The following is a 17,350-nucleotide window of genomic DNA, read 5'->3' as shown; positions in this document are numbered from 1 at the left end:
CTTCACGGGGACGTCCTCCCCAGGTGTGACACGTCCATGCGTTGTTTGCGATATGACACGCTGGCGCTGTGGGCGGGCTTCTTCATGGAGTCCCTCACGTGACTCCAAAGTAAAATTGGCTAATTAACCCAACTGTGTGTAGTGTTAGTGTATGAGGATCGCTGGCCGATGCGGACTTGGTGGTTTCCACGCTGTATCTCTAAAACTAAATTGTTCACACTTTCCAAGCTGCCTGTGAACTTGAGTTGGAGTTGTTGGTGGAATGAAGGAAGATTCTGATTAGAGTCATATGTTCCAGCGTGAGAGGCTGGATGAACAGTAAAGCTTTGACTTTTATGGGGGCGATGTTCCAGATGGCCAAGGATCACAAAACCACCAAATGACATTTCCACGTGTACAGAGCTCTTGTCCTGGCTCATTATGTTCATGGTATATTTGTTCTGTTGTGTCTAGTTTAGTTTAGTTTTAGTTTAGTTTATCATTGTCTCATGTACTGAGATACAGTGCAAAGTTTTTGTTGGCATGCTATACAGTAAAAAAAAAGACTATACATGAATACAATCAAGGCATTCACAGTGCAAAGAAAAAGGGTGCAACATTTAGTGCAAATATGTAACATGGAAGTTCAATAAAGTTCAATCAAATATAGTGCAGAGGTCTCTAGTGAGGTAGATGGGAGGTCAGGACGGCACTCTAGCTGGTGAGGGAACTGTTCAGTTGCCTGATAAAATCAGGTTTATTGTCAGACTAAGATTACAGTGAGGTACAGAGACAAGGAGAATCTTACTTGCAGCAGTGTGATGGAAACATAGACACACACACACACACACACACACACACACACACACACACACACACACACACACACACACACACACACACACACACACACACACACACACACACAGGTTGTTTATAAATTATACATAAGATACATGTAACATTTGTATTGGTATTCTAAAAGACTCTAAAATAAAGAAGATTGTGCAAAAACAATACGTTAGTGCAAAAAACAATGAGGTGATGCTGTGACTGATCCTCAGTGACTGAGGTCTGCCGATGAGGACGTCGAGGATGCAGTTGCTAGGTGATGAGTTTGGAGGAGACGATAGTGTTGAATGCTGCGTTCTGGTCAATGAATAGCAGCTGGATGTATGTGCCCTCACTGTCCAGAGCAGAGTGGAGAACCAGTGAGAACCACTGGGCAAATTTGATGTGGCTCATTTCTGAGATTTGTGGCATAACCAACCTCTTAAAGCAGTTCATTATGGTGAATGCAAGTGCTGCTGGATGGGAGTCATTGAGGCAGATCACCATGCTCTTCTTGTGCACCAGTATATTAGACGTTCTGTTGAAGTAGGTGGGAACCTCAGATGGCTGAAGCGAGAGGCATTGAAAGATTACACCTGTCTTCATGCACATGTTGGAGACTGAATCATTGTATAAATATGAGACTAGTTTCCATTAGGCCCATGGCTCCCTGCTGTGTGGTGAGTACAACAGCTGTTCCAATAGTGAGTGGTCTTTGTTAACTTGGCTGCACCTTGTACGTTCTAAGCTGCTGTAAGTAGCAGAGCATTTAGTGATCGTAGTTTGAAGGCTGTTGCTTGTTTACATCAATGGTCTGACTGGGGAAGGAACCAGGGTGACCAACAGCAATTACTTCTACAGAGGCACCATAGAATTTTCCAGAGATAGACACAAAATTCTGGAGTAACTCAGCAGGACAGGTAGTATCTCTGGAGAAGGTATGGGCGACATTTCGGGTCGAGACCCTTCTTCAGACTGATGCTCTGATCAGTCTGAAGAAGGGTCTCGACCCGAAACATCACCCATTCCTTCTACCCAAAGATGCTGCCTGTCCCGCTGAGTTAATCCTGCATTTTGTGTCTATTTTCGATTTAATCCAGCATCTGCAATTCTTTCCTACACAAGAAATTTCAGAGAGTTGTCTTCTTCTTCTTGCCTATGGCGTGCACAGCCTTAAGTTGTAAGAGAATTTGTTCTCTTTGATCTTCTGTTTGTGCACGCCAGGTTGATTGCATTCGTCGAAACAGGGTGGACCATGTGAAGGTTGCAATCTCCCACCCATTAGAGAGTTGTGAATGTAGCCCAGTCCATCACCCCGACCAGACTCCCCGCCATTAACTTCATCTGCACTTTCCCGCAGCCTCGGGAAAGCAGCCAATATAATAAAGTCCCTTTTATACCCTGGTCAATTCCTCTTCTTCCTCCCCCCCCCCCTCCATGCAGCAGAAGATACCAAAGGTTGAAAGCATGCACCACCAGACTCAGGTACAGCTTCTTCTCCACTGTTATCAGACTACTGAACGGGAATTCCATAAGATAAGGATGTAGTCTAAATCTTCCAACCTACCACACTTGCACTTCCCTTTGAGCTGCACATTCTCTGTACCTGTAACACTGTAACTCTATACTTGGCACGCTGATATTTTTCTCTTTGCACTACATGTTGTACTTGTGTATGGTTTGATTGTGCTTAAGTACCGTATGATTTGACGGGATAGCACGCAGACAAAGCATATCACCTATCAGGGTACACGTGATAATAATAAACCAATACCAATTAGATGAGTAGGTCTCTCTATTGATTGGCAAAGAAAGGTTAAAGTTAAACATGTGGATGTTCAGGGCTGCCTGTCGTGTCCAGGGCTTGTGTACCCAGTGCAGGCAGGGTCCAGGGGAACTGAAGTTCTCTCCACACCTTTGGGGCCAGCGTTGGAGGTCTGTGGTTCAGAGTGGGTGTTGTATCTTCTCTCTCTCTCTTCTGTTGGGCACTTTGTACCATTAACATGATGGGTGGACAATGCAGCCACCACCACCAGCTCCAGCTGCACACATGACTCAAGCTGGTTTATTTTCATTTTGTTTAGTTTAGAGATACAGCGCGGAAACAGGCCCTTCGGCCCAACAAGTCCGCACCGACCAGTGATCCCGTCACATTAACACTATCTACATACACTAGAGACAATTTTACATTTTTACACCAAGCCAATCAACTTACATACCTGATTGTCTTTGGAATGTGGGAGGAAACCGAAGATCTTAGAGAAAACCCACGCAGGTCACGGGGAGAACGTACAAACTCCTGACAGCCAAGCACCCATAGACAGGATTGAACCCGGGACTGGTGGCTTTGGCGCTGTAAGGCAGCAACTCTATCGCTGCGCCACCGTGACACTGGTGTGTCTATCTGTCCATGATTGGCCGGGCACACTCTGTGCACACAAATGCCTCGCTCTGCTCTTGAGGGAGTGCAATGCGGAAGGAGATGCATTTGTGGAGTTTAAGAGGCTATTGGACAGACACATGAACAGGCGGGAACAGAGAGATATTTCTGCAGGCAGATGGGATTAGCTACAATGGTATCATGTGCGGCACAGACTTTGTGGGCCAAAGGGCCTATTCCTGTACTGTCCTGCTCTGTGTCTACTCTTCTCTTTATCTGTCGAGATTGCCATGGGTTGATTATCTCCCCATTATTAGATGGTCTTACACACTACTCCCTCACTGAGGTTTCTACTGACTATCTTACATCCTATATGTATATCCGGTTCACAGTGATACAGTGTCATGCAAACCACAAACTGTCGGTCAGAAGGACACCACAGCTTACTGTTTTTTTTTAATTTTTTTATCATTTTATGGAAATAATTGGAACAAAAAACAAGATCTTGAGTGCCAGATAGAAGTGATAGGTAATCACATTTTTTGTATTAATTTAATCTGATCAAGCCTATTGAGGTGCTTTACACACGTGGATCAACAAAGACATGACCAGGTACTTGGTGAAATGATCAAAGCCCTGGTAGGTTTTAAGAAGGACCTTGAAGAGGAAAATGAGCTCTTGGGGAAAAATGTCAGAATTTTGAGTGTGTGCAGCATGTCCAACAGGTTTATGGGCAGTTGTGTGTTAACAAACTGTGGATGTAATCTGTCGTAACCTACCTGATCTGCCGGTTGCTCAGCACTTCAACTCCCCCTCCCATTTCCAATCTACCCATTCTGTCCTGGGCCTCCTCCATTGTCAGATTGAGGCCCAGTGCAAATTATAAAAACAGCACCTCATATTTCGCTGAGGTAGTCTATACTCCAGCGGTATGAACATTGACTTCTCTAACTTCAGAAAGCCCTTGGTTTCACTCTCCATCCCATCCCCCTTCCCAGTTCTCTCACCAGTCCTACCGTCTCCGCCTGCATTCTATCTTAGTCCTGCCCCCTCCCCTGACATCAGTCTGAAGAAGGCACTCGACCCGAAACGTCGCCCATTCCTTCTCTCCAGAGATGCTGCCTCACCTGCTGAGTTATTCCAGCATTTCCTGTCTACCTTCGATTTTAACCAGCATCTGCAGTTCTTTGTTACACAGAAAAATTCTTCCTGGATTAGGGGCCATTCGCTACAAGGAGAGGTTGAACAGACTTGGAATGTTTTCTCTGGATCATCGGAGGTTGAGGGGAGACCTGATAGAAGTATATACAATTATGAGGGGCATAGAGAATGTAGATAGTCAGATCCATTTTTCCTAGGATGGAAGTATCAAAGACTGGAGGGCATAGCTTTAAGGTGACAGGAGCAAAGTTTAAAGGAGATGAGGAAGGCAAGATTTATTTAACAGAAGTGGTGGGTGTCTGGAACAGGCTGCCAGGGGTGATGGTGGAGGCAGAGATGATGGTGGTGTTTAAGAGTCTTTCGGATATGCACATGGATATGCAAGGAATGGCAGGATATGGATCATGTGCAGGCAGAGGAGTCTAATGTATCGGATCATGTTTGGCACAGACATTGTGGGCTGAAGGGCCTGTACCTGTGCTGTACCGTTCTATGGGGAGATGGTTGGGGGAAGAGGATTCGATGGAGAGAGAACATTGTTTGTGGCAGGGACAGAAGATGGTGGCTTCATGTTCTTGTAGTCCCAGTGTCCTCCAGAACACCACACCATACTGGACTTTCCAGTCACTATCTTATATCTATGATTTTAATTCTGGCCTTACAATAACCCCGGGCAAAACATATGAGTGGGAACAAGGTATGCCCTAACAGAGAGGGAGAGAAGTTTCTTTGTGTATGTGGAAACAATTTATTTTTCTTCTTCCATGTACTGTTGGACATTAGTGGAAAGTGTTCAGCTTTCCAGTAAAGCTATTCATTAATTGGGCAAGAAGTGAGGAAGCAGGAGCAGACAAAGGACAAAGGGCACTTATTGCCAGATACACCAATTGGTGCAGTGAAATTTGAGTTACTATGCAGCACGCAAATAAGATAAACACAACACAACAATCTACGGTGTTGAAATCGGCAGTCACAGCACTCCGGTAACGTATCGCTCGCTCCGTGATGGAACCCAGTGCTGCGCCGCTGCTGAAGCTCTGGCCGGTATCTGGCAGGAAAGATCGCTCCAATCCAGATGTTAGGCCGCGAGGAGGGTACGAAGGTGCAGCTCGGAGGATAGACGCATCCTCGACCAGGAAGTGACTAAGAAAAACGGTTTCCCCCTCCCTCCCCTCCCTCCACATAAAAAAGACTAAAGACCTCCAAAAACAAACTGTAAAACAGACTAAAAATAACAAAAAGGATGAGAGGACAGACAGCTGCAGGCGAGGCAGCCACACTGTAGTAGCAGTGTTGGGAAACCTTAAATGGAGAGGGAAAAGTGAGAGGATGCTGAGTGCCACACACTGTAAATCACAGCTGGAAGCTTCCCTAAGCTGTTATTTTTAGCTGCTCAGAAGAGATGCGTTACCCCAATTCTGGCATGTTGCACTTGGCTGGATGTCCGTGATTTTTAGCCGTTAGCAACTCCAGCCATGATCCTATTGCTCGGGTTTCATTGTTTTTATTCCAAGTTTAACAGAATTTGCAGAAGAGAAATAGGAAGGGGTGGGGGATGCAGTGCGAGGGGGGGGGGGGGGGGGGGGGGGGGGAGTGGAAAGTAGGGAGGGAGGAGGGGAGATTGGGTACAGGGTAGATAGGGGGGGAGGAGAGGGGATGGAGGACGTGAGGGGTAGATGGAGATTGGGGAACAGGGGAGAGATGAGGGGATGGGTACAATGGTGGTAGGGGTGGAGAGAGAGGTGGGGTACAGGGACATTAGGGGTGGGGTGCAGGGAAGGTAAGGATGGGGTACAGGGGAGGTAGGGATGGGGTGGTGACAACGGGTAGGAAGGGAGGAGGGGGTAGAGTACAGAGATGGATGGGGATTGGAGAACGGGCTGGACGGTTAGGTGGGGATGGGGAGCAGTAGAGGGAAGGGTGGAGGTTGGGAAAATGGGTAGGGATGGGGAAAGGGAGGGAGCGGTGGATGGAACTAGGGAACAGGAGGACGGTGAGGATGGGAAGTGTGGAGGGGGTAAGGATGGGACTGGGGAAAGAGGAGGGGAGGGAGGGATAGGGAAAAGGAGCGGGAGGGGTGGGGATGGTATTGGGGAACAGCGGATACTGAGTGCACTGAACTAGTCCGAGCCGAGGAGTTTCCCAAAGTTGTTATTTTTAGCTGCTCCATTGGGAATATTTATTCCAGTCTTGACGCGTTGAACTTGGCTGGATATACGTGTTGCTAAGGTTTCAGTAAAGCTAGCCGTTTTCCTTTTGCTCGTATAGTATTGTTACTGTTCCAACTTTAACTGAATCCTGATCTGGGTAAAACCTCCCCAGTGAGAGACGCCTCCAAGACTATTGTACCCCTGGCTCCCGTACACCGCGTCAGTGTTCGCTTGCCGCTGTGCCTCGCCGGTTCTGAACTTCCTCAGTAATCATCTTTAAAACAGTATTGGCAATATTCGATATACCATGGTCAGTAATAAACTTCACTTTAGTGATACAGCATGGAAACTGACCCTTCGGCCCACCGAGTCTATGCCGACCATCGATCACCCGTTCACACTTGTTCTATATTATCCCACTTTTTCATCCACCCCCTACACATTAGGGACACTTCTCAGAGGCCAATTAACTTACAAACCCGCACATCTTTGGGATGTGGGAAGGACCGGAGTAGCTGGAGGAAACCCATGTGCCTGCAGGAGGAATGTGTAAACATACGCACTGCAGGTTTAATTCTGGGCCAAGTGGGGACTTGGGGAGAGCTGGCAGAGTAATGGTGTGGCTGGCAGTGGAGTCTGCCCCATTGGCACAGTCTCACCTACACCAGGTGAGTACCATCGGGTAGAGGTATGCCATATGTCAGAGGGAAGGGCAGCTGCTGATGTGTGCGAGGTGCTGTGGATGGCTGATATTTATCAGCGGGGAGGGAGGGGGAATTGGTTGGGAGTGGGAAGGGTGCTCCATCACCTCGAATGGGAGACCAGCAACAGATACTTTCCATTTTTGCAACATTCTCCCATGGTCTTTCCTGCTTCCCCTAAATTCACGGCAAGCTTCTTTCCTGTACTTGTACCAGTGTAGTGGGACCACTGTTGTTTCAGGTGCTGCTGTAACCTGTTGTCATTCATCAGTCCCAGTCTCTGTCTGAGATTACTACTCTTTGGGGAGTGTATGTGTCCGCGCATGTTTCCACGTGGAAGGCATTGATGTGGGGAATGTGGGCAGTGCTGTTTGTGCACTCACACGTACCTTGACTTCCGTGTGAGCCATCTGAGTTGTCGAGATGTGTTACAAGACATTTAATTATCTTTTCATGTTTGTTCTAGGCCACACCTGGACCCCCAGGATTGCAGGGTAGAAAGGTAAGAGTTCCAGCAGCCCAATGAGGTAATATCCATGCCATACAGTGCAGAAACAGGCCCTTCGGCCCATCACTTCCATGCTGGCCTTGTCTCCCATCCACACTAATCCCATTTGCATCCTTCTATGCTTGTCTATCTAAATGACTTAAATATATTAAATATATCAGGATCCCCCACCTACTCTGGCAGCGTGTTCCAGATAGCAACCACTCTTGTTATAGAGAAATCTTACCCTTAGGTCTTTTTTAAAACTCCTCCCTCTCACCTTAAGCCTTTTTTGTTTTGATTCCACTAGCAGAGGCAGACATATTTAACTATCAATCTGTCTATTTATATACATCTTGTACACTCTCTCCCCATAACTAAGGTCCTCTAATTCAGACAATGACCCAGTGAATTTCTTCTGCACCCTCTCGAGCACAATCACATCCTTTCTATAGTGTGGTGACAGCACACATGTGCAGACCACATGTGCAGCCAACCCAGGGTATTGCAAAGTTGAACATTATCTCCCACTTTTATATCCTGTGCTCTGACCATAAGCATACACAATGCATTCTTCACCATCCTATCGACCTAAGTTGCCTGTTTTGGGAACTATGGACTTGGGTTCTGAGGTCTCTCTTTTCCTCGACGTTGCTCATTACTCTGCCATTTACTGTATATGTCCTATTCCCATTTGACTTCCAAAAGTGCAATTGTCGGGATTAAATTCCATCTGCCAACACCCTGCCCAACTTTCATTCCGATATATAACCTGGTGTAGCCTTAGACAATTTTCCTCGCTATCCAGAACGCCACTAACTTTCGTGTCATCCACAAACTTTCCCATGACAGCTCCTCCATCTGGTTTTGGGGTCAGGGGTCAGGTGGTGGGAGGTATTCAGTGGGGTCAGAGGTCAGGCAGTGTGGCACATCCCCTCTGAATTTACCTTGGGGAAGATTCTGGAGGCTAAGGACTTTGAGGAAGAGAACAATGACGTCTGATCACATTGCCACGTCCACAAAAGAGGAGGTGATGGTGGTCTTCAAGTGCATAAAGACCGATAAATCCTCATAGCCTGACCCAGTGTATCCTTGGTCTGTGGGAAGACAGGAGGGGATTGATGGGCCCTGGCAGATATTCATGTCATCGTTAGCCACGGCTGAGGTGCTGGAAGGAAGATGGCCGATGTTGTGCCTTTATTTCAATAAAGCTGCAAGGACAAGCCGGGAACTTCAGGCTGGTGAGCCCAACATCAGTGGTGTGAATGTTACAGGGTAGAATAGGTAGACCGGCTTTTTCCCCTGGATAGCAGGAGGCTGGGGAGTGACTTTATAGAGTTGCGTAAATTCATGAATGAGCTAGATCAGTCACATGGTCACAGGGAGTGGAATCAACAACTAAAGGTTGTTGAAGGTGAGAGGGGAAAGATTGAAAGGGGACCTGAGGGTCAATGTTTTCACACAGAGGGTAGTGGGTATATGGAACGTGCTGCCAGAGGAGGTGGTGGAGGCGGGAACTATAACAGATTACTGGCTGCAATTTCCCATGGGTCGGCAAGCCTGCCCATGTGATGCCCACGCGATGCCCACACGATGCCCAGCCCACTCAGTGGTCAGTGTTGTGCAGAGCTCTCAGGGTGGTGAATGCCTGTTTAATTGACCTACTTTGCCCTGCTGCCTTCCCTGAAATTTCCATTCTCCCCGAGCCTCAGACAACACAGAATGCTGTCTTGCCTCTCTGCACCGTGGCGTTTAGTGACTGATGACTTTAAGATTAGCCAGTTGTAAAAATATGTACGTGGCCAATTGCATGTTAGTTTGTTGCTTATTTGGACTGGGTCCCAGTGATATCATCTTACATCCAAGCCTGTATACATGTTCATAAATCTTTGTTTGAATTCCTCCCAGGGTGAATCTGGAGAGCACGGTCTGAAGGGAGAGAAGGTGAGTTTATGTTGATGGTTGAGCTAACCAATCCAAGTCACTGGAAATTAATGTAGGTCCCTTTGAATGATCAGAAACAGAACCTTCCATCGTGCGTAGTAGTATGAGTGATACATGATGATAATGAGAGAGGAGATGGGAAGAACCATGTTGTTTAAGAAGGAACTGCAGATGCTGGAAAATCGAAGGTAGACAAAAGTGCTGGAGAAACTCAGCCGGTGCAGCAGCATCTATGGAGCGAAGGAAATAGCCAACGTTTCGGGCCGAAATCTGAAGAAGGGGTTCGGCCCGAAACGTTGCCTATTTCCTTCACTCCATAGATGCTGCTGCACCCGCTGAGTTTCTCCAGCACTTTTGTCTAGGGAAGAACTATGTTCACAAGCAGGTTGTCCAAATATAAAAGGCAAGATCGGGCTGATCAGTGATTTTCCATAGGGAGCATTTGTTAATGTTTCAGGCCAAGAGCTTTCATCAGGGTGTCACAGTGGTGTGGCGGGTAGTGCTGCTGCCTCACAGTGCCAGAGACCCAAGTTCAATCCTGACCTTAGGTGCTGTCTGTGTTGAGTTTGCACATTCACCCCATGACTGCGTGGGTTTCCTCCGGGTGCTCCAGTTGAGATGAAAAAATGGATAATTATAATATCATAAGTGATAGGGGTAGAATTGAGCCATTCACCCATCAAGTTTACTCCGCCATTCAATCATGGCTGATCTATCCCTCCCTCCTAACCCCATTCTCCTGCCTTCTCCCCATAACCAATGACACCCATACTAATCAATAATCTATCTATCTCTGCCTTAAATATATCCACTGACCTTGCCTCCACAGCCTTATGTGGCAAAGAATTCCACAGATTCACCACCCTCTGACTAAAGAAATTCCGCATCTCCTTCCGAAAAGAACGTCCTTTAATTCTGAAGCTATGACCTCTAATCCGAGACTCTCCCACTAGTGGAAACATCCTCTCTACATCCACTCTATCCAAGCCTTTCACTATTCTGTATGCTTCAATGATGTCCCCCCTTCATTCTTCTAAATTCCAGCGAATATAAGCCCAGAACCGTCAAACGCTCATCATATGTTAGCCCACTCATTCCTGGGATCATTCTTGTAAACATCCTCTGGACCCTCTCCAGAGCCAGCACATTCTTCCTCAGATACGGTGCCCAAAATAATCTAGAAATGCTCTGGAAGCAAGGGTGGTGGAAAATCAGTGGTGGACCTATATAGCATGGAAACAGGCCCTGTGACCCACCGAATCCACACTGACCATCGATCACCCATTCACACTTGTTCTATGTTATCACACTTGCACATCTGCTCCCTACACACTAGAGGCAAATAACAGAGGCCGATTAACTTACAAACCCTCACATCTTTGTGATGTGGGAGGAAAGTGGGGCACCCGGAGGAAACTCTTGCATCCACAGGGAGACTGTTGTATGTTCTAGGTGAGCACAAGCAAGTCATACACAAATACAACAGGTGGTGCAAAGAGAAAAATCCCAGAGTGCAGAATATAGTTCTCAGCAATGCTGGTTACAGTCCCAGAGAAAAAGTTTAATGTCCACAATGAAGTAAGTTGGAAGATCAGGACTGCACCGTAGTTGATGGAAGGACCATTCAGAAGTCTGATAACAGAGTGGAAGAGGCTGTCCTGAGAATGGTGGTGTGCACATTCAAACTCCTGTACCTTCTGCTGGACGGGAGCAGGGAGATGGAATGACTGAGGTGGGACAAGTCTTTGATTATGTTGGCTGCTTTCCTGAGCCAGGGTGGTGTAGATGAAGTCAATGGTGGGCAGTCTGGTCTATGTGATGACTGGGCTACATCCACGACTCGCTGCAATTTCCTGCGGTCTTGGGCAGAGCTGTTGCCAAACCAAGCTCTAGTGCAACCTGACTGTATGCTCTCTGTGTTGCACCCATAGAACTTTGCAGAGTCACTGTCTGCCATCTTGTCAACCTGGGAGGTCCTAGGATCCAGTGAGACCACCTCTCTGTGATCTTAGTTCCTGGCAGCTCATTGGGAATTGGGGAGGAAGGAAGCCAAGTAACACTCGTGGATCTGATACAATTGTCTGTGCTCTGCCTGCCACAGGGTGACGCCTGCGAATTCTGTCCTCAACTACCCGAGGAGCTGGGAGGAATTGTGGGAATCCCTGGACCACCAGGACCCAAAGGTGACCGAGGTCCCCCAGGGCTTGGGTCACCCGGACCCTCTGTGAGTATTGTTAGTCGATGGTGTCTGATCGTAGACTGTAGTTGTCGCTTTAAGTTCGTTACCGCTTTCCGTATTGTGTGATGTGACTAACTGTTTTAACGCTAGGAAGCTCCAGCGATGGTCTGTAAGTACGTCCTGAGAGAAACCACACACAGCAATGGTCTGGGAGTAGGTCCTGAGAGAAACCACGTCCACATTATTGTCTTCATGGTGTATCACACTCTGTAAATCAGCTTTCAGGTTGGATGCCACGTGCGTTGCTCTGGCAACAAGACCGGGATTGGGGAGAATCACCGTATTAAAATGGTGGCGTTGCTGGGTGTCAAAAGTTACTGCATTGGTTAGGTGAGGGGGACGAGCTCAGGATTGCCCACAGCAAGTGTGGGCTCTAGGCAGGGGAACAGGGGAATGAGACCTACCATAAATTAATTGTGAATTAGCCAAGGAACGGACTGTGGGAAACAGTTCCAGAGTCAATGCGTGTGAGCCCTTGGCACCCCAACAAATGGATATATATTTCCAGGCCAACAAATAATTGTCAAAGAAGAGGGCTTACGTGCTCAGAGCGAGGTGTATGGGAATGCAAGATGATGTGGTCCGTGGAAGTGTGGCTGGGGGTGTTGGGGTGTTGGCAAATTTACTTCATCTGTTAATGTCCCATCAACAGAACCAGGGAGACACTGCAAACTAATTTTAACCCATCTACCTACCAGTGACATAGTTTTAAAAGTAATTGGTCTCGACTGTGCATCTTTGGCGACTCTTGGATTTGTGCGCTCAGGTGAACAAACTGATGAACACTGACGTCCGTCCAGTCCAAGTTGCTAACCACACCACAAGTGACATTCATGCAAAGTTACAGCATGGGTGGAAATGCCTTTAAATCTGAGAAGGGACATGAGCATGTACAAAATGTTACTGTAAACAAATAAGCAATGATAGAAGCAGCCCTGACGTCAACCAGAAGAAGGGTCCCATTCTTTCCACAGATGCTGCCTGACCCACTGACTTCCTCCAGCACTTGGAGTTTTGCTCCAGGACACTGAAACATGAGACAACTGGCGGAAAGCTTCGTTCCCATTGTGGGAAGCGTTCAGCAGAGCATGAAGGTGTTTCAGCTGTAGGAAGCAAAAAACACACTGTGTGCCTTGGTAAGGCAGTGCCCAGGCACAGGGTGGCAAAGGGTTGCCTAAAATGGTGACCCATGTCAGTGATACTGAGGGAATAGCAAGTTGAGGGTTATGGAAGTGGAGTGAATGTGTAGACATTTGCTACAGGCCACGGGATTTCTCTGGCATTTACAAAAATATACTCGACCTGGCCAGCACACATCAAGTCGATTGCATGGTGAGGTACAGGTACAATGAATATCTTGCTTGCAGCAGCACCACTGTCATGTAGAGTGAGACAAAACACAGAGCACACATATATAAATTACATAAGCCAGTGAAAAGAGAAATACTGTGCAAAAAAATCACTCATTAAATCCAGCAAAACAAACACTTATGTCCAATCTCAGTTTCCTTCAGTCCACACGACCGTGAACTCGTGTTTGGTGCAACAATTTTTGATGCATCACCTCGTCTAATGACTTCTGGAGATCTACGGATAGTCTATCCCACCAGTTCTGTTACTTCAAATATGAAGTGTAGGAAAGAACTGCAGATGCTAATGTGTACACCGAAGATAGGCACAAAGTGCTGGAGTAACTCAGCGGGTCAGGCAGCATCTCTGGAGATGGAGAAGAACTTCGTCAAGGAAGGGAAGGGTTCCAACCCGAAACATCACCCATTGTTTTTATCCCGAGATGTTGCCTGATCAAATAAGATTTTCCTTTCACAAAACCGTGTTGACTTTTCCTGATTACATGGAACAGTACAGCAGAGAAACAGGCCGTTCAGCCCACAATGTCTGCGCCGAATATGATGTTATGATAAACACATCTCCTCTACCTGCACGCGATCCATATCCCTCCATTCCCTGCACTTCCATGTGCCAATCTAAACGCCTCTTAAATACCACTATTGTATCATCCTCCCCCACCACCACCCCTGGCAGCTCAGTGTAAAAAACTTTTCTTACAGTGGCTTGCAAACATTTTCATACCTCTTGAACTTTTCCACATTTTGTCATGTTACAACCACAAACGTAAATGTATTTTATTGGGATTTTATGTGATAGACCAACACAAAGTGGTGCATAATTGTGAAGTGGAAGGAAAATGATACATGGTTTTCAAATTTTTTTTACAAATAAAAAACTGAAAAGTGTGGCGTGCAAAAGTATTCAGCCCCCCTGAGTCAATACTTTGTAGAACTACCTTTTGCTGCAATTACAGCGGCAAGTCTTTTGGGGTATGTCTCTACCAGCTTTGCACATCTAGAGACTGAAATTTTTGCCCATTCTTCTTTGCAAAATAGCTCAAGCTCAGTCAGATTGGATGGAGAGCGTTTGTGAACAGCAATTTTCAAGTCTTGCCAGATATTCTCAATTGGATTTAGATCTGGACTTTGACTGGGCCATTCTAACACATGAATATGCTTTGATCTAAACCATTCCATTGTAGCTCTGGCTGTATGTTTATGGTCGTTGTCCTGCTGGAAGGTGAACCTCCGCCCCAGTCTCAAGTCTTTTGCAGACTCTAACAGGTTTTCTTCCAAGATTGCCCTGTATTTGGCTCCATCCATCTTCCCATCAACTCTGACAAGCTTCCCTGTCCCTGCTGAAGAAAAGCATCCCCACAGCATGATGCTGCCACCACCATGTTTCACAGTGGGGATGGTGTATTCAGGGTGATGTGCAGTGTTAGTTTTCTGCCACACATAGCATTTTGCATTTAGGCCAAAAACTTCAATTTTGGTCTCATCTGACCAGAGCACCTTCCTCCACATGTTTGCTGTGTCCCCCACATGGCTTGTGGCAAACTGCAAACGGGACTTCTTATGGCTTTTTTTCAACAATGGCTTTCTTCTTGCCACTCTTCCATAAAGGTCCGATTTGTGGAGTGCACGACTAATAGTTGTCCTGTGGACAGATTCTCCCACCTGAGCTGTGGATCTCTGCAGCTCCTCCAGAGTTACCATGGGCCTCTTGGCTGCTTCTCTGATCAATGCTCTAGTTGCCTGGCCTGTCAGTTTAGGTGGATGGCCATGTCTTGGTAGGTTTGCAGTTGTGCCATGCTCTTTCCATTTTCGGATGATGGATTGAACAGTGCTCCGTGAGATGTTCAAAGCTTGGGATATTTTTTTATAACCTAACCCTGCTTTAAACTTCTCCACAACTTTATCCCTGACCTGTCTGGTGTGTTCCTTGGGCTTCATGATGCTGTTTGTTCACTAATGTTCTCTAACAAACCTCTGAGGCCTTCACAGAACAGCTGTATTTATACTGAGATTAGATTACACACAAGTGGACTCTATTTACTAATTAGGTGACTTCTGAAGGCAATTGGTTGCACTGGATTTTATTTAGGGGTATCAGAGTAAAGGGGGCTGAATACTTTTGCACGCCACACTTTTCATTTTTTTATTTGTAAAAAAATTTGAAAACCATGTATCATTTTCCTTCCACTTCACAATTATGCACCACTTTGTGTTGGTCTATCACATAAAATCCTAATAAAATACATTTACGTTTGTGGTTGTAACGTGACAAAATGTGGAAAAGTTCAAGGGGTATGAATACTTTTGCAAGCCACTGTAACTTATTCCAAATGCCGGATTGTAAGTAATAGCTTTAGTAGTGCTTTTAATATTTTCTATGAAATGGAGGTTAGGATTATATAACATAGCCTCGCACATTCGAGCAGTTCCTCTAATCCAAACTGGGTATTACGAAAATATTGAGGGTGATACCTATTCAAAATTTGACCCAAAGTAGGTGGGGTCACCACAACCACAGCAAGGTCAATTAAGAGCTATCTTTGCGGAGGATGCTGTATCAGCTGATGATCTATAATTGGGATGGATTCAATGTCAACATAAAAGTAGCAATGGAATAGTGTAGTTTGTTTTTAGTTTATTATTGACACGTGTACCGAGGTACAGTGAAAAGCTTTTTGTTGCGTGCTATCCAGTGAAGGAAAAGAGTAAACATGATTACAATCAAGCTATCTACAGAGCACAGGATAGAGTGTACAACATTAGTGCAAGATACAACAAGGTACAATAGCAAGGTTTCACTGCATGTCTATGCAGGCAAATACCAATACAACTCAATTTACAAAATTCACAGAAGCCACCACCATAGTGGGCCGGATGTCAAATAATGACGAAATGGAGTACAGGAAAGAGACAGAGAACCCCATAACCAGGTGCCAACACAGCAACCTTTCCCTCAATGTCAGCAAGACAAAGGAAATTGTGATCGACTTCAGGAAGCAAAGCAACATACATTGACAGCGCCAAACTAGAGACTGTTGAAATTGTCAAGTTCCTAGGAGTTAATATCACCAGCAAATTGGCCTAGACCACCCATTTCAAAGCAATGACCAATAAAGCATATCAACGCCTCTATTTACTTAGAAGGCTTCGGAAGTTCGGCATATCCCAAACATCTTTTGCCAACATCTACAGATGTGCTGTAGAAAGCATTTTATTGGGATGCATCACAGCATGGTTTAGGAACAGCTCCATTCAAGACCGCAAGAAATTGCAGAGTTGTGAATGCAGCCCAAAACATCGCACAAGCCAACCGCCCTTCCATTGAATCCATCTACACTTCATGCTTCCTCGGCAAAGCCACCAGCATAATCAAGGATGAGTCTTACCCCAGTCACTCCCTCTTCTCCCCTCTCCCATCAGGCCAGAGGTACAGATGTCAAAAGAGAAATTAATCTTACCCGGTGTGAACAGCCTCACAAACCTCACACCCAACACTGCCCGCATCCCCTCTGTTGTACAAGACAGTGGGAAATCCGGGTCCTGCATCTCCTCTGGAAAGGAGAGCAGGCGATTTTGCCTGTGACCTGCATTCCCTCCTCAGCATCTGGTCGTGCATCGTCCGCTCGTGTTACTCGATAATCGCATGTCCAGAAATAGTCTGTGCAATATCTAAGCTGTGATCCAATCCATGTTCTCTCTGTACAGGGCATGTCTGGAACTGTGGGACCACTCGGGTTAAAAGGAGAAAAGGTAGGTCTGAGTTATTATATTTTATCTTGTGTGCTGCCGCAGATGTAGCTTAAATATTATTGAGTGTTACAGCAATGTTCAACAGCTCAGTGTGCCAGTAATCGAGATAAGTACAGTTTAGAGATATAAGCATGGAAATGGACCATTGATTACCTGTACACACTGGTTCCATGTTATCCCACTTTCTCATTCACTCCCTACACACTAGGGGACAATTTACAGATGCCAGTTAACCTACAAACCCACATGTCTTTGGGATGTGGGAGGAAACCGGAGCACCCGGAGGAAACCCATGCACTCAGGGAGAACGTGCAAACTCCACACAGAGAACTTCCGAGGTCGGGAACAATCCTGGGCAGGC

The 17,350-nt window shown here is 46.2% G+C and overlaps 1 protein-coding gene across 1 annotated transcript in view; it reads left to right on the top strand.

Moving 5' to 3' along the window:
* col16a1 (collagen, type XVI, alpha 1) overlaps positions 1–17,350 on the top strand; it is a 131,650-nt gene that overhangs the window by 50,409 nt on the left and 63,891 nt on the right. Inside the window, exons 17-21 of the mRNA XM_055656139.1 lie at positions 7,609–7,629; positions 7,669–7,704; positions 9,598–9,633; positions 11,735–11,857; positions 16,945–16,989. Coding sequence (XP_055512114.1) covers positions 7,609–7,629; positions 7,669–7,704; positions 9,598–9,633; positions 11,735–11,857; positions 16,945–16,989 — 261 coding nt within the window. The remainder of the gene's footprint in view (positions 1–7,608; positions 7,630–7,668; positions 7,705–9,597; positions 9,634–11,734; positions 11,858–16,944; positions 16,990–17,350) is intronic.

This window comes from Leucoraja erinacea, chromosome 26 (genome assembly GCF_028641065.1).
Source record: "Leucoraja erinacea ecotype New England chromosome 26, Leri_hhj_1, whole genome shotgun sequence".
In the NCBI taxonomy this organism is placed as follows: Eukaryota; Metazoa; Chordata; class Chondrichthyes; order Rajiformes; family Rajidae; genus Leucoraja; species Leucoraja erinaceus.
The sequence above is the reverse complement of the archived record's forward strand: the minus strand, read 5'-3'. Positions and strand labels throughout refer to the sequence as shown.